Genomic DNA, 23,520 nt, shown 5'->3' with positions numbered 1-23,520 from the left:
CAAGAAAAAAACTTTTTTTCTTGCCTCTGAAAGCCTCCGAAACAGAGCTTCAGAAAAAAAGCCTCTGAAGCTCTGTTTGGGAGGCTTTTTTTCTGAAGCTCTGTTTGGGAGGCTTTTTTTCTGAAGCTCTGTTTGGGAGGCTTTTTTTCTGAAGCTCTGTTTGGGAGGCTTTTTTTCTGAAGCTTCTTTTCTGATGCTTTTTTCAGCCTCTGAAATAAATCTCCGTTTGAGAAGTTAGGCAGGGCTACATTCGGAGTATAAGACGCACTCAGATTTTCACCCTCTTTTTTGGAGGAAAAAGGTGCGTCTTATACTCCAAAAAATACAGTATATAGGATGTGATAGTGCCAGGGCGGGTAGGCGGGTTTAGCTGGTTTGGGGAAGAGACCACAGAGTCAGATAGTGCATTCCAGGCATTGACCACTCTGTTACTGAAGTCACATTTTCTGCAATCGAGTTTGGAACGGTTTACCTTGAGTTTGTATCTATTATTTGCTCGTGTATTGTTGTGGTTGAAGCTGAAGTAGTCATTGACAGGAAGGACATTGTGGCAGATAATTTTATGTACTATGCTTAGGTCAGACTGAAGTCGGCATAGTTCTAAGTTGTCCAAGCCCAAAATTTGAAGTCTGGTGGCATAAGGTATTTTATTGCGGTTAGAGGAATGGAGGACTCTTCTCATAAAATATCTCTGGACTCTCTCGATTGTATTTATGTCCAATATGCAGTGCGGGTTCCAGACAGATGAGCTGTATTCAAGAATTGGTCCAGCAAATGTTTTGTATGCTCTAGTTAGTAGTACAACATTACTATCTCTCTTGTGCTCTCCAAATCCACTAAAACAGCTTTGAGTTGACCATGGTCATCCTTAAAAGCACCAACCTCAAAAACACCATATGAGGCAGCTGCTGGATCTGCTCCCTTACCCAAGAGGCCCAACATTCACATTGTCCTACCTAGCAATATTTGTTCTTATTTGCCTTTTAAAAAAAACAAAATATCTAAGTGTTTGTCATTGGGGAGAGCTGCAAAACCATCAAGACACCATTCCTTTGCTCAGGGTACAGGTAATCCTCATAACCACAATTGGGACTAATGATGTGGTCACTGAGCAAAACATCCCAGGATAGGTTGATAGATGTGATAGATTGATGCCACGTCCCATTCAGTCATTAAGCAATTCACTGCGGGTCATTAAGTGAGAGGTGATCTCAACTTGCCATTTAACTGCTAAACAGGCAGTCAGTAAACCAGGTGTCTTTGTATTGAAACAGCAGGGAAATAATGAGCAATTCTTTTGCTGCTCCTTTCCATAAAATTCTTCTCCCGTTTTCCCAAACAGACATAGAGCCTCCTCAAATCCGGTGTCCGGATTCTCGAGAGCGAATAGCAGAGCCTGGCAAACTGACGGCCATCGTTTACTGGGATCCACCCCGCGCAAAGGATTCTGCTGACGGCATCATCAAAAAGTGAGCTCAATGGGAACTTTGAAGGGTTGAAGGAAGTCTACTCTGTGATCTCCTATGCTAAAAAGTCTCTCTGTCGTTGGGAGTCCAGACTGAAACGTCGGGGCCCAGAACCAGGATCCGAGTTTTCAGAAGGAGAACATCTTATTCGCTATGCTGTCTATGACCAGGCGCACAATCGGGCCACGTGCAAATTTTTGGTGAGGGTCCGAGGTAAGGAACAAGACAGCAACTGTTGTCTAAACACCCTAAAAGAAACATGCTCTAAGATTTGACAGGATTCCCCCTTTTCCAGGGGTGGGCTTCAAAATTTTTAGCAAGGGGTTTTCTGCCTGGTTGCTGGGTGGATGAGGCCATGGTGGGTGTGGCCTAAGTGGCCTCCTACACCACGGCGGGGGGGGTGTTTTTTCCCGGGCTCTGGAGGCTTTCCTCGAGCTCCAGGAGGGCGAAAACGACCTCCCCAGGCTCCGGAGGCCCATTTCCGGCCTTCCCAAACTTCCGGCAGGCCCATTTTTTGCAGTTCGAATCCCTAGTGCCACGGGGGTGAGCTCCCGTGACTTGTCCCAGCTTCTGCCAAACTAGCAGTTTGAAAGCACGTAAAAAATGCAAGTAGAAAAATAGGGACCACCTTTGGTGGGAAGGTAACAGCGTTCCGTGCGCCTTTGGCATTGAGTCATGCCGGCCACATGACCATGGAGATGTCTTCGGACAGCGCTGGCTCTTCGGCTTTGAAACGGAGATGAGCACCGCCCCCTAAAGTCGGGAACGACTAGCACATATGTGCGAGGGGAATCTTTACCTTTACCGGGAGTTGCCTGTAACTATCTGGAAAGGCATCTCTACCGCTTCTCCAAGGGTTTCCAAGGGTTGGGTTTTGTTGAACCAAAGAATCTTTCTCATTCGAGATCACTGACTTTCCCTTCTCCAGTGAGTCGCTGTCCCACCTTGAAGGCGCCCGAACATGGTTATCTCAGCTGCACTTCAGCAGGGAACAATTATGGTGCTGTCTGCGAATACCAGTGCAACGGAGGCTACGAGCTAGAGGGTGCCCATTCACGGGTCTGCCAGTCCAGCCGCCGGTGGTCTAGTTCTCAGGCCAGGTGTACCCGTGAGTGAATCTGGGATTTGAGACGGGGGAGGGGGGCATGCCGAAGGACACAAAGGGCTCTTGGTGATTCATTTTTAAGACCCCCTGTATCCAGCTCGGATGCGGCTTTCCTCTTTTACTCTGATGCAGTAAAGTTCTGATAATCGGAAAAGCAATCAAGCCGAGCCAAAATTGCTGGTGCCAAAAGGATCGAATTTCACTCATCCTGCCGACTCGTGCTTTTTTTTTTTGAAAAATTAAAAATGGTTTGTTGGACAAGTCAACACTAAACCGCCACTAGCAAACAACTGTGGGCTTTGGGGTTGCTTTCCCACAAAAGCTTTCCTGAGCCACGGTGGCACAGTGGTTAGAGTGTGGTACTGCAGGCTACTTCTGCTGACTGCCGGCTGCCTGCAATTTGGCAGTTTAAATCTCACCAGGCTCAAGGTTGACTCAGCCTTCCCTCCTTCTGAGGTCAGTAAAATGAGGACCCAGATTGTTGGGGGCAAGAGGCTGACTCTGTTAACCGCTTAGAGAGAGCTGTAAAGCACTGTGAAGCGGTATATAAGTCTAAGTGCTATTGCCCTTCCTTCCTTCCCTCCTTCCTTCCTTCCTTCCTTCCTTCCTTCCTTCCTTCCTTCCTTCCTTCCTTCCCTTCCCTTCCCTTCCCTTCCCTTTTCTTTCCTTTCCTTCCCTCCCTGTGGTTAGAATGCAGTATTGCAGGCAAAATCTGCCCAATGCTAAGAGTTCGATCCTGACTGGCTCAAGGTTGACTCAGACTTCCATCCTTCCGAGGTCGGTAAAATGAGGACCCTGATTGTTGAAGGCCATAGGCTGACTCTCTTTACAGCTTAGAGAGGGCTGTAAAGCACTGTCAAGCGGTATATAAGTCTAAGAGCTATTGCTATTTCTTTCAACACAGCAGTTAGTAAAACATGTTTGGATGCCAGGATTAGAGCCCTTCAGATAACTGACATGGAACAGTGGAAGAAAAAAATGAAATGGAACCAAAGAATCCCAAAGATGCTTTTTTTTTCAAGAACCAACTGGACTTTCTGGTTTTTCTTTGAAGACGTTTCGCTTCTCATCCAAGAAGCTTCTTCAGAGAAGCTGAAGGAGCAGAGCTGAAGAAGCTTCTTAGATGAGAAGTGAAATGTGTTCAAAAGAAAAACCAAGAAAGTCCAGTTGCCTCTTGAAAAAAAGCACTTTTGGGACATCTATGACAGGGATGACTGAGAATCTCCAGGAACCAAAGAATCAATCTCTGCTTTGTCCTCTTTTCCCCGAAGCCATGCAAATCAATGTGGACATCAACTCTGTCATGGGCCTTTTGGATCAGTTTTATGAAAAGCGCCGGTTGCTGGTCGTCTCGTCTCCCGACTCCTCGGACCGCTACTATAAGATGCAGAATGCCATGTTGCAAGTAAGACTGACCAGGGGGTAGGACTACAAGACCTCCTAGGTGTTCTGCCCCAGCTATGGACCCCAAAGAACGCAGCACACACAAAGTCGGTTCAAACCTTAGTTTACTAAATAAACCAGTTTTTTTTACAACAACGGCTGTTAATTAACTGCATTAACAGCCACCAAGAATTCAAAGAATAATACTGAAAGCTTACTGTGGCTGGCAGAATGCCCAGAAGCAATTTGCAGGAAGCTGATAAAATAAGCAAGACAAGACACGAAGGTATGTGAACAGAGTTGTTCCCTGCAAATTGCTTCAGTCGGCGTTCTTCCTTAAATAGGCTAAGGGAGTGGCCAATTAGCCCCAAGCCTTACTCTCGAGGAGACCTCCTCCTGAGGAGCCGCCACTCCTGCCTTTTGGCAGCTCTGTGTGCCTGTGCATCAAGAAGAGACTCCTCCTCTTCGTCCTCTTCACTTAAGGGAGCTTCTGGAGGTTCTGAAGGTCCTGGCTGAATCCCCGCCTCTGGCACCACATCTTCTCCAGCCACCTCATTGTCCGACTCGAGTGCCAGCTGCACAGGCTGCTGGCGCAGCACCACACCAGCCTCCTCGCTGTTGGAATCAGCTACTAGCTGCACAGGCTGCTGACCAGCCACAACACAAAGTCCCTTCCAGCCCTATCATTCTATTCTCTTCCCCCAGTCCCTGCTGTCCTCCACAGCTACCAGGCACTTCCTAGCTGTATTCTTTGTTTCTCCATTGCAGCAAGCAACTTGTGGGTTGGACATGCGTCACATGACTGTGATTGAACTGGTGGGTTTGCCACCTCGTGATGTGGGGCGGATCCGGGAGCTCCAACTCTCCAAAAAGATAGTGGAAGAACTGAGGTGAGTGGAAACCAAACTACAATAAGCTACGTCCTTTATAGCCACAGGAACCAATTAGAAATCTCATTCGCCCTCCTTCAAGTTATCAGGAAAAGTGATCATAATCAAAAAGCTTTCATAGTATGAACAGAAGCAAGTATCTGTAGCTCAAGGTTAAACTGTGAGTTCTTGGTGCTCTCCGAGCTTGGTTGTTTCCTTGCAGATGTTTCCTTGCCCAGCTAAGTAACATCTTCACATGTTCTTCAGATGTTCCCTAGTTGAGTAATGAAATGTCTGCAGGAAAACCACCAAGCTCAGAGACCATCAAGGATTCCAACGCATATGGTGTAATCAACTTATGGAACTCCCTGTCACCAGATAATAGTGAGGAAAGTTGAAGTGAGACGACCACTCCAGAACCACATCTGGCTCTCCAAAACTAGGCACAGTCTTACTTTTGCTCTAGTCCTGCTCATTGCTTTAGACCAGCAACTTTGGCAACTTTACGCCTGGAGGACTTCAACTCCCAGAATTCCCCAGCCAGCAAAGCTGGGAGTTGAAGTCCTCCAGGCTTAAAGTTGCCAAGGTTGGAGATCCTGCTTTAGAGTAGTATTTCTCAGCCTTGGCAACTTTAAGAGATGTAGACTTCATGCCAGACGGCATGTCTAGGATGTCCACCTATTCTGTGTTGTCCACACATCTTAAAAGTTGCCACGGTTGAGAAACACTGTTTTAGAGAGCAACCCATCCAAGGGTTCAACTTGCTTTTAACCTAAAAAAAAAAAACAGGTAAGGCAGATTTGTGGAGGATAAGGCAGAGATTTGGCACAGCCTGCAGGCACTGCTTGACAAGAGGAACAAGTTAGCCAGGCCTGAGACCTTCTCCCACCCAGCAATTGAATTTTGCATGCATCATCTTCTCTTGATTTTTTTGCTGATGAGCCACTGTGGTGCAGTGGTTAGAGTGGAGTACTGGAAGCTACTTCTGCTGACTGCCGGCTGCCTGCAATTTGGCAGTTCAAATCTCACCAGGCTCAAGGTTGACTCAGCCTTCCATCCTTCCGAGGTGGGTAAAATGAGAACCCAGATTGTTGGGGCCAATAGGCTGACTGTAAACCGCTTAGAGAAGGCTGTAAAGCACTGTAAAGCGGTATATAAGTCTAAGTGCTATTGCTATCTTCTCTAAATGTTAATTGAGCAAAAGAGCCCTAATCAATATATATATATTTTTTGAAACCTTATTTCTGCAGGCAGCTCCTGCACCTCAGTCATTCTCGCTTCAGCGTAGTGTTGATTGACAAAGACGGCGTAGACCGTGATCGCTACATCCAGCCAGTGACGCCTGATGAGCTGTTCTCCTTCGTGGATATGTACCTACTAAGCCCCCAGGAACAGTTACAGCAAGAACATAACAGGGACATGTGCGACTGAGAAGGAACTGCCTGGCTGCCTTCGGCCACCGATGTCAACCCAAGGGTCTTGTTTCACATTAGCCAAGGTGGTTAGAGGTGAAACCCGAAAAGCAACAGTTGGATTTCAGTCAAGGTGGCAGAAGTAGTTTTTTTTCTGATCCTACAAGATCAGGAAAGGAAGCAGAGCATTCTCATGGCCTGGTTAATATCTTATCAATCTTGGAGACACTATTCCAAAGGAGATGCTTTCTCAAATGTACATTGTTTTCCCATAAAGAGCACTTAAGACTCTTTTTGCCTGGATCATAAATTTCTTCCCCTTATAAAGCAGGAAGTTGATGGGTTTGGTCTCCAGTTCCCGTCAACCTCAAGCCAAGCATGACTAAGGATTTCCAGAGTTGTGGTTTCACATCTAGAGCACTTCAGCGCAAGACCAGCTCTATCAAGGATATCATTGAGATAACTGGTGAAGAACAAGATCTTCTTAATTGTCCTTTCTGTTCTCTTCTTAGCTTGGCTCTTTTTTGGGGACATGCCCAAAAAATACGGCTCACCAAAAATTAAGTTAGCTTAATTACAAACGAACAGACTACCATGTTTTCACCTACCATCCTGGTCAAATAAAAACCAACATTCCTGAGTTTTGAGCTCTCCAATCAGAGGTGAACCAAGACTAAAATCACAGGGCTTCCAGCTTCTTTCCATCCTTCCGAGGTGGGTCAGTAAAATGAGGACCCAGATTGTTGGGGGCAATATGCTGATTCTGTACACTGCTTAGAGAGGGCTGTAAAAGCACTGTGAAGCGGTAATAGAAGCCTAAGGGCTATTGCAATTCTTAAAATAGTCAAGCTTATTATTTTAAAAAAAGGTTTTGCAACTTGAATACGAGGTCAGAGAAAGAGACCTTCAAAGAGAAGAAGTGGGAATCACGGAAACAAATCTATATAAAAGGTAAAGGTTCCCCTCGCACATATGTGCTAGTCGTTCTCGACTCTAGGGGGCGGTGCTCATCTCCGTTTCAAAGCCATAGAGGCAGCGCTGTCTGAAGAAGTCTCCGTGGTCATATGGCCGCCATGACTAAACGCCAAAGGCACACGGAGCGCTGTTATCTTCCAACCAAAAGTGGTCCCTATTTTTTCTACTTGCATTTTTTACATGTTTTCGAACTGCTAGGTTGGCAGAAGCTGGGACAAGTCACGGGAGCTCACCCCATTACGCAGCACTCGGGATTCGAACCGCTGAACTGCCGACCTTCCGATCGACAAGCTCAGTGTTTTAGCCACTGAGCCACCACACCCCAACTATATACAGGTGCTTATTTTGCTATGAGAACACCAAGGCTACAGACAGAAGAAACCCAATGCAGAAGGGAGGCTCCTTGTAGCTCCACCTTTCCAACAAGCTTCTTCTGAGTGGCACCAACAGCATAGCAAGGATTCCCCAGAGATCAGACTGACCTCTTCCCCCTCCCCTGGTAATTTTTTAGGAAGTTATGAAAAACGAGCGCTTTTGTAAAAGCACATTTCAATAACTTCACCCGTGCCTCTTGTTATTTATTTCTCATCGCTTGGGAGATTTGGCTTGTTATGCTGTTTTAATTCAGTTGTCTTTATTCCGATGTTGCAACTGCTCTGTATCACAAGACTGAAGCAGGTTAAAAATCAAATAAATCCAAAAATCAAATAAATCCATTTTTAAGAGGGCTGGGAGCCCCGGTGGTGCAGTGGTTTTCGTGCAATATTGCAGGCAAACTTTGCCTACAGTCTGGAGTTCGATCCTGACCAACTCAAGGTTGACTAAGCCTTCCATCTTTCCGAGGTCAATAAAATGGGGACCCAGATTGTTGGGGCCATAGGCTGACTCTGTAACCTGCTTAGAGAGGGCTGTAGAGCACTGTGAAGCAGTATATAAATCTTAAGTGCTATTGCTATTGTCCTTCCTTCCTTCCTTCCTTCCTTCCTTCCTTCCTTCCTTCCTTCCTTCCTTCCTTCCTTTCCTCCCTCCCTCCCTCCCTCCCTGTAGTTAGAATGCAGTATTTCAGGCTAATTCAATTCACTGCCAGCAGTTTGATCCTGACAAGGTTAACTCAGCCTTCCATCCTTCCGAGGTGGGTAAAATGAGAACCTGTATTGTTGGGGCCAATATGCTGATTCTGGTAAACCGCTTAGAGAGGGCTGTGAAGCACTGTGAAGCGATATATAAGTCTAAGTGCTATGGCTATTTAATTTAATGTAAACACAAAAGGAACAATTGAGGCCCTTCTGCTCTTTTAGGTAACTCTGCGCCTCTTGAAGTCTTCAACATCTGCCATGCTGGCCGGGTTTGAAGATGTTGGAAACCTAACATGTGGCAACCAGAGGATGTCTCCCCTGGCATTCTTTAATCCTCGATTAAAAACAGTCTAGGCCACTTCAAAGAATATATATGTATATATATATGTATATATATGTATATATATATATGTATGTGTGTATATATATATATGTATGTGTGTATATATATATATATATATATATATATATATATATATGTATATGTATATGTATATGTATATGTATATGTATATATATTAAGAAGTGTTTGTGTCTGTGTATGTGTGTTCCTACAAGCTTCCTCAAGGGAAATCAACCCTGAACTGCCCTTTCGAAGGACAGATCCTGCCTTGGATCCTCCTCCGCTATTCTCCCTTCCACAGATAATTCCAGATTTGGGCAGCATGCAAGAAAAAACAGACTTCTTGCCGTGTCTTCTTCTTATTCATGTAATTTTAGACATCCTTCCCCCACTTCCAGCACCAGAAGCTTTTCCTCTTAAGTGGAAAAAAAATACGCAGATGAATGTGATTAGCTCCATTCTGCTGCTTCCAACTTAGAGTAGACACTTTGAAATGCAACTTCCAGGGCCCTACGGTATCCGCGGTTTCAAGACTGGTTGAATTCCTGCAGCTTCTGCAGGATGGATTTGAACTTTATTTCAATGACCCTTTCCTGCTGACAAAGAAAGAAGGCAGCAGTGACATTTAAAACCGGATGTACAAATACAGCTTACACCCAAAGGGCTTTAAAAAAACAAAACAAAAACGAGGACAGCACAGGAAAGGGAGCAGGAAGGAGAAGAAAAGAACAGGGGGGGGGGGAAATTAAAAGGCACTTTGAGACGCCGAAAAGAGCTCGAGCACCAACAATATTGCAAAAAAAGTACGAATCTCCGAAATAAAACAGCTGGCCAGAATATATTCCCTTCTTTAGAAGGAGCCTGTCTGAACAGCTGTTGCAAAATGAGCTCCTGTGGTAAGCGAGCTGGACAGTTTTGGGGCCAGCTCTCCAGATTACCCGTCTCTTTTATTCCCCCAGATTTTGATTGTCCAAGCAAGCGGGGACAAAATTACGGCTTTGTCTTGATCATGGTGGCCCGAAGAGGAAGGGTCCCTTCGGCCCAAGATCCTGGGTACTGGCGCATTTTCTGCCACAGGTTTATCTCCTCGCCCGTGGAATCCATCCAATCGACTGCTTGGCCGTTACTCATTCCTGCAGAAAGCGAAAGGAAGGATTAAAGAGGAGACAAAGGATCCTGAACAGATAAAGGACTAGTAAAAGTAAAGGTTCCCCTCGCATATATGTGCTAGTCATTCCCGACTCTAGGGGGCGGTGCTCATCTCCGTTTCAAAACTGAAGAGCCAGCGCTGTCTGAAGACGTCTCCGTGGTCATGTGGCCGGCATGACTCAACGCCAAAGGCGCACGGAACGCTGTTGCCTTCCCACCAAAGGTGGTCCCTATTTTTCTACTTGCATTTTTTAGGCGATTTCGAACTGCTAGGTTGGCAGACGCTGGGACAAGTAACGGGAGCTCACCCCCTTACGCGGCACTAGGGATTCGAACCGCTGAACTGCCCACCTTTCGATCGACAAGCTCAGCATCTTAGCCACTGAGCCACCGCATCCCTACCTAGGACTAAGGGGGGTTATTATTTTAAAAAGTAGGTCTTTTTCAAAACACGAAGGGCTCTTATTTTTCAAATAAATGAGAAACAAAAAAGGACGAGGGGTGTCACAATAGCCGTATTCCAGTATTTGAGGGGCTGCCACAGAGAAGACGGAGGGTCCGCTTATTTTCCAAAGCACCAGAAGGCAAGGCCAGAAACAATGGATGGAAACTAATCAAGGAGAGAAGCAATTTGGAATGAAGGAAAAACTTCCTAACAGTGAGGACAATTAACCAATGGAACAGAAGTTGCCTTCAGAAGACTGGAGGTTTTTAAGAAGAGATTGGACAGCCATTTGTTCAGAATGGCATAAGGTCTCCTGCTCGAACAGGTGGATGGACTACAAGACCTGTAAAATCCCTTCTATTCGGATTGGTTCATCTTCTTTCTTTTAACGACCCCATAATCCCCTGTGGGGTGGAGTCTGGGCAACTGAATGGAGCTAGCAGAGTGTTTCATGGCCGGATGCCCTTCCTTGTTGCCAATGCGGAGTTTTGTTCAGCAGATGTATTCTCAGTGTGCCCAGAGAGAGAAATATCTGGATCGAACTCACAGTCTCCTGATTGTGAGGCGACAGTGCCACCTCTAGGCCACCGCACCACTCAATTCTGAATGGACTGACTGAGAGAAATCAGTCCTTGTAGTACAGGTAGAGTAACATGGTTGCTAAGTGGATCTGGCTTCCCCGTGAGACTTTGCTTGTCAAGTGATCACATGGCCTTGGGACTTTGCAACTGTCGTAAATACATGCCAGCTGTCAAATGTCTGAATTTCGATCACGTGACCTCTCACCGTTGCCAACTCCAAGCCGGACGCCACCCAAGAAATCATTGCTGGACAAAGGCTCTCGGTCCCACACTGTGAGTTCCAGACAGATGTGGTACAAATCCTCCGCAAAGATGTTATTGTAGACCAGCGTGTGATTGTAGTGAGGGTTCAGACTCTTCTTCACCACGGGGGTCTTCTTCTTTGCGGTCCTGTTCTTCAGAGGGAGCAAATTCCTGTGGACAGGAAGGAGTCGGTGCTCATTTGTGAAAAAGGCTCTTACACTTGCCCAGGGGTCTGCAACCTTACACACTCAAAGAGCCATTTGGACCAGTTTCCCACAGAAAAGAAAACACCGGGAGTCACAAAACCTGGGTGGGTGTGGCCAACTCAACGTCACTCACTCCCACCCAGTCACATGACACACACCCCAGCCATGCCTACCCAGGTTCTGTAGCTCCCAGTGTTTTCTGTGGGAAACAGGTATCTCTCTCTGTGTGTGTCTCTCTCTCTCTTTTTCTTTCTCTCTCTCTGTCTCTTTCTATCTCTCTGCCTGTCTGTCTCTCTCTTTCTTTCTCTCTCTCTTTTTCCCTCCCTCTCTCTCATTCTTTCTCTTTTTCGCTCTCTCTGTCTCTGTGTGTGTGTGTGTGTCTCTTTCTCTCTCTCTCTCTGTCTCTGTCTCTTTCTCCCTCTCTCTCTCTCTCTCATCTCTCTTTCTCTCTCATCTGTCTCTCTCAGGCCAGGCGAGGAGTGACTGGAAGGTGAGGGCGAGGGGCGTGGCCAGCCAGTGGTGGGTTCAGTTGACAGGGAGCCACATCAGGGGGATGAAAGAGCCACATGCGGCTCCGGAGCCATGGGTTGCCGACACCCGCACTTCCCAAAACTAGTTGACCCAGAACTGTGGGGCAGAACAGAATGGATCTTCTTGAGAAGTTCAGCTCCAGCAACAACACACCACTCGTCCTTAAGACCCTGAAGAGAAACTTCTCAATGCTTAGAGAACAGGATATTTTTCATAACTTGTTCATCCAGCCTTTTACTAGCAAAAGCAAACAGAAAGAAACTATCTGCATAATTTGTGTAAGGACACAGTCCTGCTGTGTGTCTTTTTATTAAAACAGGAATCAGATTTTTGTTTTCTGTTCCAATATTCCACAGTTTACACAGCCTTGAGCCAAGGACATTCATTCAAACATTGGACCATGGTGCAGTGCAGATTGTGACAGTTATGTAACTTATAACCAGGCACCCACTACACACTACAGGTCAATGCTGAGGACAACCGCTCCAATCTCTCACTTCCTTTCTATTCAGCACTCATTTAAAAGCCTCTCTCCATTGCTCACCCCTTGACAAAGCTGTCCGACATCCCGCCGGATTTGGCTGCAGTCAAGTTCTTGGCTTCTTTGATCCAGACCTGAAGTTCACCGCCTTCTTCCTTTTTGCCTAACAAAAGACCTTGGTGAGAAGGGTGACAACCCCAAAATAAAACCATCCAAAAACAGTTTCCTTGACCCAGGGGAGTATTTACCGTATTTTTCAGACTATAAGACGCACTTTTTTGTTTTCCATAAGGGGGCGAAAATGTCTGTCCGTCTTATAGACTGAGTACTGCCGAAGCCCTGCCCACCTGCTGGCCGTTTTTTGTTTTTTGTTTTTTTTTGGCCTTCGCACGGCCTGTTTTCGGGCCTTTTTTCAACCTTTTTCAGGCCTTTTTTCGGCCCGTTTTCAGGGATTTTTTGAGGCTTTTTTGGCCCAGATTTTTGGAAAAACTGGGTCAAAAAAACCCCTTGAAAACGGGCCAAAAAAAGCCGAACAAATGGCTGGAAAAAGCCTCAAAAACAGGCTGAACAAAAGCCTTAAAAACGGGCCCCAAAAAGCCAAAAAATGGGCCGGAAAAAGCCTTGAAAACAGGTTGAAAAAAGCCTTGAAAATGGCCCAGAAAAAGCCTCAAAAACGGGCCAAAAAAAGCCAAAAAAAATTGGGCCAGAAAAAGCCTTGAAAACAGGTTGAAACAAGCCTTGAAAATGGCCTGGAAAAAGCCTCAAAAACGGACCCAAAAAAAGCCTCAAAAACGGGTTGAAAAAAGCCCCATAAACGGCTGAAAAAAGCCTCAAAAACAGGCAAAAAAAAAGGCTGGAAAAGGGCAAAAAAAGGCCCGAAAATGGGGTGCTCGGAGGCCAAAAACTTTTTTTTTCTTGTTTTCTTCTTCTAAATTTAGGTGCGTCTTATAGTCAAGTACGTCTTATAGTCCGAAAAATACGGTACACCCCTAACTAACCCCGCTATAAAATCTGAAACCTAAAAAAGCTATCTTCCATCACCAAATAGGTCAAGCTTTCTCCATCTCAGGGGAAAAGAAAAGCTTTGTTCTTTGAACATCTGGAGCTAATGAGAAACAAAGCCTTCAGGCACAAATGATTTTTTTTCGTTTTTTGTAGTTTCAGCCAAGGAAAAGCTGTTTAAACATTCTGAGCCCTCACCTTTCTTCCCATTTCCTGCACTGAGATGTTTAGCTGGTGGGATGAACTTCAAGGATACCACTATCTCGCCTTTATACTGAGAAGAAGAAGAAGCTTCTCCGAGGTTCTAGAAGAGAAAAAGGGCAATGCCAGGGATTAATCGCGCCCAGAGCAATTCCTGAATGTGAAGTTATTGCAACCAATGTAGCCCTGGCAGGATTTACTCCTGAAAAGAAAGCTACATGTGAAACGGGGCAGGGGGAATTACAGATAACCCCGACTTACAACAGTTTCATTTAGTGACCATTCAAGGTTACAACGTGACTTATGACCATTTTTCACACTTATGACTTATTGCAGCGTCCGCATGGTCACGTAATCAAAATTCGGATGCTTGGCAATTGACTCACATATTTATGACGGCTGAAGTTTTCATGGGATTCTATTTTGCGACTTTCTGACAAGCAAAGTCAATGGGGAAGCCAGATTCACTTAACAACCGTGTGACTAACTTAACAACGGAAGCAATTCACTTAAAAACTGTGGCAAGAAAGGTCGCAAAATAGGGACAAAACTCACTTAGCAAATGTCTCACTTAACAACATAAACATTGGGCTCCATTGTGGTCATAAGTCAAGGACTACCGGTATTCAGAAGCAGAGCTAAAAGGGAGATGAGGGGGAAGGGACGTTACAAGGAATTGCAAAGGAGTATAAATGCTGAGTTTTTAAAAAATACAAGGAAGGAATTAGTCAGAATATAAATATTGAATTTAGAAACTGAAGGAAGGAAATATCCAGAATATATATGCAATGAATTCTGGTTCTGCAGGGCCGACACCATCATTGGCAGACTGACCTACACAAACAAAACACACAGAAAATGTCTAAGACAGAACAAATCCCGATTCATAAAGCTTCAGAGTGGCTTTAAAAATGGGGAAGAATCCAAAAACAATCATAGCAGAACTTCAACCAACTTGGTGTCTGACTTCCAAGTACTAGTGTCGTACTCTTTAGGGGACTAGTAGCTCGTGGGGCTAATGTCTCAGTGGGGTTGGATACATAAACTCCATTCTCATGTTATCCTAGAACATAGTGCAGAGTGCACTGAAAGAGTGCCGAGAAGAGCAACAAAGATGATTAGGGGATTGGAGGCTAAAACATATGAAGAACGGTTGCAGGAACTGGGCATGTCTACTTTCATGAAAAGAAGGACCAGGGAAGACATGATAGCAGTCTTCCAATATCTCAGGGGCTGCCCCAAAGAAGAGGGAGTCAAGCTATTCTCCAAAGCACCTGAAGGCAGGACAAGAAGCAATGGGTGGAAACTAATCAAGGAGAGAAGCAACTTAGAACTAAGGAGAAATTTCCTGAGAGTTAGAACAATTCATCAGTGGAACAACTTGCCTCCAGACGTTGTGAATGCTCCAACACTGGAAGTTTTTAAGAAGAGGTTGGATAACCATTTGTCTGAAGTGGTGTAGGGTTTCCTGCCTAAGCAGGGGGTTGGACTAGATGACCTCCAAGGTCCTTTCCAGATCCATTATTCTATTGTCATAGATGTGGACATGGCTTGTTAACTAAACCGCATTTTACTAAGCTATAAGCTACCCATTACAAACAGGAGCAGCCAAGTTAGTACAGCGAATCAAGCCACAGTCCAATACAGATTGTAATGATTTAAGGCATGAACCCAAGCTGCTTGTTGGACAGAGGCCCACAGAAATAAATAAAGATTATACTGAATGCTTCTTGGTAGCACCAGAGGTCGGAGGCAGCGTTATTCCCCTGCTGTTATTTGCTGCTTTTCAAACAAATATAATCCGTTTCTCTGTGTATGTTTGTATATTATATAGCTTAGATTATTACTGTATCTCCCTGGAGATTTTCATATAGCCCAGGCAAAGAGGAAAGAAAAGGGAAGGAAGAAAATAATTGACTTTAAAACGCCTTGGTGGCGCAGCAGACTAAAGTGCTGTTAAGTAGCACCAGCTGCCTGCAATTACTGCAAGTTCAAATCTCACCAGGCTCAAGGTTGACTCAGCCTTCCATCCTTTCGAGGTAGGTAAAATGAGGACCCGGATTGTGGGGGCAATAAGCTGACTTTGTATAAAAAAGAACACCGCTTGGGGGGGGGGGCGAAAGCCCTACTAAGCAGGTATATACAAAAAGTATGAAGGCTATTGCTTAACGCATTGTAAGCCGCCCTGAGTCTCCGGAGAAGAACCAATAAATCGAACCAATAAATAAATAAATTGGAGCAATTAGAAAGATTTTGAAGGCACCAAAAAAAAAATAATAATTCTTGTCTGAATTTAGAATCAAAACTGTTAAACTAAGCCTTGTCATTCTGTCTCTGCAGTGACAAAACTGGTTTGGCAGCAAAAGGCTCAAAACTAAATGATCAGAAAAACAAGTCGAAGAATTATTCAAACCGGTCTTTCCCGTTCCAATTATTCAAATGACTGGACGGAAGTTGGCACTTTCAGATGAACAGTTAAGTAAAACTACAGTAGTGGCCAAAATTGTCGAAACCTTTTGGTGTGCATTGTGCCAAATGAATTCAGGAGCAGTTTGATTTCAAAGTATGCTCCGTGCAGAAGGGAAATGAAGAGCCCAATCAGATTTCTCCACTAAATTTGATGAGAGCCATTACATTACCTCATTCCTTGTTTCTCTCTTTTCTCTCAAAAATGACTATTGGTAGTCTTGATTTACGACCACAATTGAGCCCAACATTTCTGTTGCTAAGCGAGACAGTTGTTAAGTGAACTTTGTCTCAGTTTACAATCTTACTACAGTAGTGGCCAAAATTGTGGAAACCTTTTGGGAAAAGTGTATTTTCTAACGCCACTTTTTTTTTTGAGTAGTATCATAAAATTATAGATCAATGGAAAAATCATTTAATCAAGAATGTAATGCAATAATTTTGATGAAGGATTTGCTATTAGAATAGCAGTTACAGTATAAAGAAGAAAAGTGAAACACGTAGAAAAAACGAGATCTACAAAAATGATCACCATGTCAGTTAATATTTAGTTGGGTAACCTTTAGCATGAATTGGCCATGCCTCTCATGGCTGCCATTTTGTGAGCGCACCAGGTGTACTTGTGCCCCAAAAGGCTGCTAAGGGCTACTAACGTTGTTGACAGGTTTTTTTTTTTACATCTAAATAGAGCGAGTGACTCTGAAAATCCATTGTATAAATACTGTACTTTTCTGAGTATAAGACACACTTCCCTCCCCCCAAAATGGGTGAAAATTACAGCGTGTCTTATACATTGAATGTTGCCGAAGACTCACCCACCCGCCAGCCCCCACCCTTCGGCCATTTTTGGCCTCTGCGCATCACGTTTTCAGCCTCCACACACCCTGTTTTAGACCGGTTCCAGGCTGTGGGGATCACCACAGCACATCGTTGCCAATCGCACCTCCGCATGTCGCATTTTTGGCCTCCACACGCCCCGTTTGTGGCCTCCATGCGTTGAATTTTCAGTCGGTTCCAGGTGGTGGGGATTGGCGGAGGCGGCGATGGGCTCTGGCGATCCCTGCAGTCTGGAACAGCTGATTGGCGGTATTCTGGGAGGCCGATCCAACCGCCAATCAGCTGTTCGTGCTAAATCAGGCTGCGATAACATACTGAAGCTAACCAGGCTGTTTGCTGTTTGCTGCAAAGATGCTAGCCAGATGAATATCGATGGATGCTGGTAGGCAGAGGCAGAATTTTTTTTTTCTTGTTTTCCTCCCCAAAAACTAATGTGCGTCTTATACTCCGAAAAATATGGTATCTTCCAGAAACACAACCAAGATCTACATTACTTTGACCGCAAAGGGATAGGAACCGTGATAGACTCAACTGACCTTTCCATGTAGGGGAAGACACTCTTCCAACTGGCTGTCGAAATTCCAGGCATCCATCGGGATATCCACCTCGCCCAAGAAGTGATTCCGTCCAAAGCGGTCATGATGCCAAACAGAGAACTGTAAAGTTCTGGTCAACAGAAGAGACTTCTGGATCTCGTACTGTGACAAGATGAAACAAAAAGAAGAGTTTTCACTAGCAGCCTCTCAAAAACGTGAGCCTCTTTTTTGAAAGCTGGACAAAATACTTGAGTTGGAAACAAGCTTGTCTTCATCCCAAGCTATTGACTAGCTAAAGGTGAGGGGTTTTGCAAGTCCATGGGTAGGTTACAGTAGGGTAGGGTAGAGTAGGGTAGGATAGGGTAGGGTAAGGTAGGGTAGGGTAGGGTAGGGTAGGGTAGGGTAAGGTAGGGTAGGGTAGGGTAGGGTAGGGTAGGGAAGGGAAGGGAAGGGAAGGGAAGGGAAGGGAAGGGAAGAGAAGAGAAGAGAAGAGAAGAGAAGAGAAGAGAAGAGAAGAGAAGAGAAGAGAAGAGAAGAGAAGAAAAGAGAAGAGAATTCTTTATTGGCCAAATGTGATTGGACACACAAGGAATTTGTCTTTGGTGCATATGCTCTTGAATCATGAATCTTAAAGATACAACACTTAGTGATAGTCATAGTATACTAAAAAGGCAATCAACATAAATCATACTAGAAAACTAAATAAAACAATATAAATCGTAAAGATACAAGCAACAATGTTATAGTCATAAGTAGAAAGGGGATAGGTAATAGGAAGGATGAGAAGAATAATAGTACTACAGTCTTAGTAAATAGGGTGAATAAATAGAAAGGGTGGGATACCATCATTGTAAATAAGAGGGCTGGTTTTGAGGCCTAGCATATGTCCTTCCTAGCTCCGCGAAGCTAAAATGAGTGGTTTCTCTGACATCTTAGAATAGAATAGAATAGAATAGAATAGAATAGAATAGAATAGAATAGAATAGAATAGAATAGAATAGAATTCTTTATTGGCCAGGTGTAATTGGACACACAAGGAATTTGTCTTTGGTGCATAGGCTCTCAGTGTACATAAAAGAAAAGATACATTCATCAAGAATCATGAGGTACAACACTTAATGATAGTCATAGGGTACAATGTGCATAGGGTACATAGGGTTCATAGTTCAGTTCATAGATTATATTAAACCGGAGTTTGTTTAAGAATGATTTGTTTGGCAAAATGTTATCAACTGGGATTTGTGCATCACGCTGAGCGATACACAAGGCACACCGGTGGTTTGTTAACCATTGATCCATGCAACACGTTAAATCAAAAACCAAACAAATCACATTATGAATAACATTTTGTGAGACTCCGGTCCCAGATTATTTACCAATGGACATAAATATTGCTACAATATCATGAGCCATGGTGGCGCAGTGGTTAGAGTGCAGTACTGCAGGCTACTTCTGCTGCCTGCCGGCTGCCTGCAATTTGGCAGTTCAGATCTCACCAGGCTCATGGTTGACTCAGCCTTCCATCCTTCCAAGGTGGGTAAAATGAGGACCCAGATTGTTGGGGGCCATAGGCTGACCCTGTAAACCGCTTAGAGAGGGCTGTAAAGCACTGTGAAGTGGTATATAAATCTAAGTGCTATTGCTGCTATCAGCACATACAGTGCTGGAAAAATCTTTCACTTCCTCTACAACCAGAAAGCAACAGGCTTGGGCCAATTCCGTGTAGTCCACACCACTGGAGCAAATCAAAGCACTTGTTCGACAGTCCCTTAATAGTATTGTTAAACATAATTCTACTAGGACTAATCGTGACCCTATATTTTCCCACAAAGTGACAATCCTTCCATCTTCTAAGTCCCAAAATTTAGGAATCCACCTGGTTCTTCATTAGCTAGATGCAAAACCCTCAGGGAAGGGAAGGGAAGGGAAGGGGAAAGGAAGGGAAGGGAAGGGAAGAGAAGGGAAGAGAAGGGAAGAGAAGGGAAAGGGAAGGGAAGGGAAGGGAAGGGAAGGGAAGGGAAGGGAAGGGGAAAGGAAAGGAAAGGAAAGGAAAGGAAAGGAAAGGAAAGGGAAGGGAAGGGAAGGGAAGGGGAAAGGGGAAAGGGGAAAGGGGAAGGGGAAAGGGGAAAGGGGAAAGGGGAAAGGGGAAAGGAGAAAGGAGAAAGGAGAAAGGAGAAAGGAAAGGAAAGAAGGAAAGGGAAGGAAAGGGAAGGGAAGGGGGAAGGGAAGGGGAAAGGGAAGGGGAGGGAAGGGAAGGGAAGGGAAGGGAAGGGAAGGGGAAAGGAAAGGAAAGGAAAGGAAAGGAAAGGAAAGGAAAGGGAAGGGAAGGGAAGGGAAGGGGAAAGGGGAAAGGGGAAAGGGGAAGGGGAAAGGGGAAAGGGGAAAGGGGAAAGGGGAAAGGGAAAGGGGAAAGGGGAAAGGGGAAAGGAGAAAGGAGAAAGGAGAAAGGAGAAAGGAGAAAGGAAAGGAAAGAAGGAAAGGGAAGGAAAGGGAAGGGAAGGGGGAAGGGAAGGGGAAAGGGAAGGGGAAAGGGGAAAGGGGAAAGGAAAGAAAAGGGAAGGGAAGGGGAAAGGTGGAGGAAAGGAAAAGAAATAGTCTAACACTCACACACACAAACACACGAACCTTTAGCAATTCGTTGTAAAGGGGATTGACGGTGTTACGTTTGATGGTAGTTTTTCGCTTGCCTTGACGAGATTTGTCTGGCAAAAGGTATGTCTTCACATATCTGCAAGAGACCCAGGGAAAAAGATTCATACTCAGACTAACATCTCCCAGGAGTTTATTTATTTATTATTCCTTAAATTTATATGCTGCCCATCTCACCGTCGCACAACTCTGCAATCCGAAAAAAAACAATACTGCCAAAGGTTAGAACAGTAAAACAGTAACTATAACGTTAATATAGAATTAATGAAGAAATAGCTAAGACAGCAGGGGGGATATAACGGAGTGGAGCTGGGATCATGTCTTTCATCCAATAACCGCCCCCAGGGTGACACAGCCTCATTTGGAGCCCAGGCCAACTGGCAGAGCCACGTTTTAAGGTTCATTTTGAAGCAACACTGCGGAATACACTGCCCTAGTTCACATAAGCCATGGTTCGATGAATACAACACAACCAGTTACATTCATCTACCATAGATAGATAGCATGGATAGAAATCATGGATTACAAACACAGCTGATTCTCACAGTACAAGAAGCACCTACTGTGATGACCCGGGACACGGCACAGAGATAATACGGGCAGCTGGCAGTTCAAACCGCCCCTTTATTGCTCCAAATTTCCCTAAACGTTCCCACGGTTCTGGCAAGTCCCAGAGCAAAGTGATGACAAACACCCACACACACCTCAAGCAGCCTCTGGCTGCAAATAGTCCAACCCAGCGCTGTGTACACTATGGCTGCACAGCAATAAATCCAGCAGGGCAAATCAAGGAAGCAAAGGATCCAGTTGCCATATTTTTCAGAGTATAAGATTTACTCCCCCCACTCCTCGTAAAAGTGGGTGAAAATTTTGGTGCATCTTATAGACCGAATACGGGCCTGTCTGGCCTCCCGAACCCTCCGCGTGTCGCATTTTCGCCCTCCCCAGCCCCCAGAAGCACTCTGTAGTGCTCCGCAGGTCCCATTTTCAGGCTCCCAAACCGTGCATCACGTTTTCGTCCTCCTGGGCTCCCAGAAGCACTCTGTAGACCAAAAACGGGCCCATTTTTGGCAAAAACGGGACGTTCAGAGCACTGCATTTGGAGGCCGGGAAGGGCGGAAACACAATGTGCGGAGGCCAAAAACTTTTTTTTTTCTTATTTTCCTCCTGTAAATACAGTCCAGAGCATTTTATAATCTGAAAAATACGGTAATTAGTCCAGAAAGCCAGAAAGAATGCAAGAACTCTTGGGAAGTTCAAACGTCGGCACACAACACTTCAGGAACTCAGCATTTGTTCCCGACAAAGGCCCCTTTCCACGGTGTCTCCTTAAATCTCATTCCCCAGGTGTGCCTTGTGAAGATAGGCGGGGCACTCTTCTCCCAAGTAGCCTGCTCAGTCTGCGCTGTTCTCGCCTTCTCTCCACTCTCCGTGCTCTCGGATCAGGAGGGGGTGGTCCTTGCTCATCGCCTGAGCTGTGTCTCTCATGTTCATCCTGTCCCTGTTCCTCTCTGTCTACAAGTTGTCGTAATCCTGAAAGGCCCCGGCCTTCCCCATTTTCCTCCGAAGCCAACAAAGCCACCTCCTCAATCTCTGTCAGCTCAGGTTCCAGCTCATCTTCCCCCACAGATTCATGCTCACGGGGCATGAAACCTACAATCTAAAGTAGCACATTGTCCAAACTTGGCTGAAGGCTGGGCCTAAAAGCCAATTCTGGAGACCACAATTACACCTGGTCTCGTAGCTTCTTTGAGGGGTAAATGATGCCCATTCCAGCAACCCTGCCCCCATCCATTGCAGCCCCTTGCCCAACGTACGGGTTGGAGCGCTTCTTGGCTTCGTCAGCATATGCCAGGTGGCGGCACTCCTTCACATGGATAAAAAAGGCCTGCGTTTTTTCTTCGTAGCTCAAGGAGAAAGCGATCTCCCCCGTGACGCTGATGTTGCCAAAGTCACCTGCCCCGCTGTAAATGCTGACCATGCTTCCCAAGGTGCTCTATGAAAATCAGGAGAGAGAGAATAAAAATTATAAAAATTATAAACAAAAGTTTATAATTATAGTTAACACTCCCTGTGTAATTTTCATCCGTAGCCTCATTGATCAGTTTTTTTGTTTTGTTTTCTTATTTTATTTTTATATGCTGCCCTTCTCCGGAGACTCAGGGCGGCTTACAATGAGCTAAGCAATAGCCTTCATACTTTTTGTATATTTTATACAAAGTCAGCTTATTGCCCCCACAAACCGGGTCCTCATTTTACCCACCTTAGAAAAGATGGAAGGCTGAGTCGACCTTGAGCCTGGTGAGAATTGAACTCGCAGTAATTGCAGGCAGCTGGATGTTAAATGCTGCCTTAGTAGGAGGCATTAGCCTCCTACGCCACTCAGGCTCTTCCAGAGTTGTTCAACTCCGACCTTGTTCCCATCTCTGCTGTTTTAAATCCACCCTTTCTTGGAACAAAGAAGCCATTTTCCAAAGGAGAAGCCGAAGAGGCGATCTGGGCCCACCAAAAATTGCAGGATTGAAACTCTCGTCAACCCCAACCAGGGGTCAGAGATAAGATGGGAATCGGAATCTAACATATAGATCAAGGGTGTCAAACTTAAGGCCCATGGGCCGCCCTACAAACAGCAAAAGACTGGCCCATGGTGCCTCTGCCAGCAAAAACAGACCTCGGGAGGGCAGCATGTGGCCCTCCCAGGCTCCATTTTCAGCTGTGACAGCCTCCTGCCGCCCTCTGCCAGGGACAACGGAGTTTGAGGGGGCTCACACAGCCCCCCTGAGCTATGTTTTCCCTGGTAGTGGGCGGCAGGAGGCTGTCACAGCTGAAAATGGAGCTCTGGAGTGCTCTGCCAGCCCATTATTGCTGGCAGAGCACTCGGACCACCAGAGAGACCCCGTCAACTCATAAAGCATCCCTGGCCTGCTCTTGAGTTGCCATAGGCAAGAGGGATGGGAAACCGACGAAGCAGCATGGGAGCCAAAGACAGGAGCCCACTCCAGACATATCTCTCTCAAGGCTGTTTGCCAGGGTTACCCACAGCAGCCGGAGGGGAGTGATCTCTACAATCCGCAAAATTGCTCCATTGGCGAATGTGATTGATGACACACCCTGGAGGGAGAGGGGAAACAGGGTAATGATTGGGGCATAAATTTCGTGGGGTCAGAGTTGGCTTCACCTGGAATGTGCTGAGATGAAGCTCCTAATAAATAATGGATTTCTTTTGAAGCTTGGCTGGAGGCTCATGATTTAATTAGGGCATCCGTCGGAACCCTGACACCCCTGACACGAGTGACATCAAACTGGCCATGCTCACCCTGGCCATGCCCACCCCACCTCCGAGGCCAAACACAACCCTCATGCGGCCCTCAATGAAATCGAGTCTGACACCCCTGATGTAGATCAGGATTTCCCAACCTTGGCCACGTTAAGATGCATGGACTTCAACTCCCAGAATTTCCCAAAGCAACCATGTTGGCTGACGGTAATTCTGGGAGTTGGCAGGTGCTGCATCTTAACATTGCCAAGGCTGGGAAACCCTGAGTTAAAGTGTCATTAGTAGCT

The 23,520-nt window shown here is 45.5% G+C and overlaps 2 protein-coding genes across 10 annotated transcripts in view; one reads left to right on the top strand and one right to left on the bottom strand.

The window, feature by feature from the left end:
• SRPX2 (sushi repeat containing protein X-linked 2) overlaps positions 1-7,922 on the top strand; it is a 24,651-nt gene extending 16,729 nt beyond the window's left edge. For all 6 annotated transcript variants that reach the window (XM_034416665.3, XM_034416667.3, XM_087877480.1 and 3 more), the window contains 6 exons: positions 1,343-1,469; positions 1,558-1,679; positions 2,395-2,574; positions 3,843-3,976; positions 4,723-4,844; positions 6,074-7,922. In XM_034416665.3, coding sequence (XP_034272556.2) covers positions 1,343-1,469; positions 1,558-1,679; positions 2,395-2,574; positions 3,843-3,976; positions 4,723-4,844; positions 6,074-6,254 — 866 coding nt within the window. In that variant the 3' untranslated portion in view covers positions 6,255-7,922. The remainder of the gene's footprint in view (positions 1-1,342; positions 1,470-1,557; positions 1,680-2,394; positions 2,575-3,842; positions 3,977-4,722; positions 4,845-6,073) is intronic.
• A 1,244-nt stretch (positions 7,923-9,166) lies between these two features.
• Positions 9,167-23,520, bottom strand: part of SYTL4 (synaptotagmin like 4) — a 37,424-nt gene continuing 23,070 nt past the window's right edge. For all 4 annotated transcript variants that reach the window (XM_034416663.3, XM_087877478.1, XM_034416664.3 and 1 more), the window contains 7 exons: positions 21,774-21,952; positions 19,933-20,035; positions 17,308-17,469; positions 13,466-13,571; positions 12,329-12,428; positions 11,010-11,218; positions 9,167-9,762 (listed from right to left, as the gene is read on the bottom strand). In XM_034416663.3, the coding sequence (XP_034272554.2) occupies positions 9,620-9,762; positions 11,010-11,218; positions 12,329-12,428; positions 13,466-13,571; positions 17,308-17,469; positions 19,933-20,035; positions 21,774-21,952 (1,002 nt within the window). In that variant the 3' untranslated portion in view covers positions 9,167-9,619. The remainder of the gene's footprint in view (positions 9,763-11,009; positions 11,219-12,328; positions 12,429-13,465; positions 13,572-17,307; positions 17,470-19,932; positions 20,036-21,773; positions 21,953-23,520) is intronic.

This window comes from Pantherophis guttatus, chromosome 12 (assembly GCF_059756535.1).
Source record: "Pantherophis guttatus breed Tessera chromosome 12, ASM5975653v1, whole genome shotgun sequence".
NCBI lineage: Eukaryota > Metazoa > Chordata > Lepidosauria > Squamata > Colubridae > Pantherophis > Pantherophis guttatus.
Note: the sequence above shows the minus strand (reverse complement) of the source record. Positions and strands in the feature narration are given on the sequence as shown.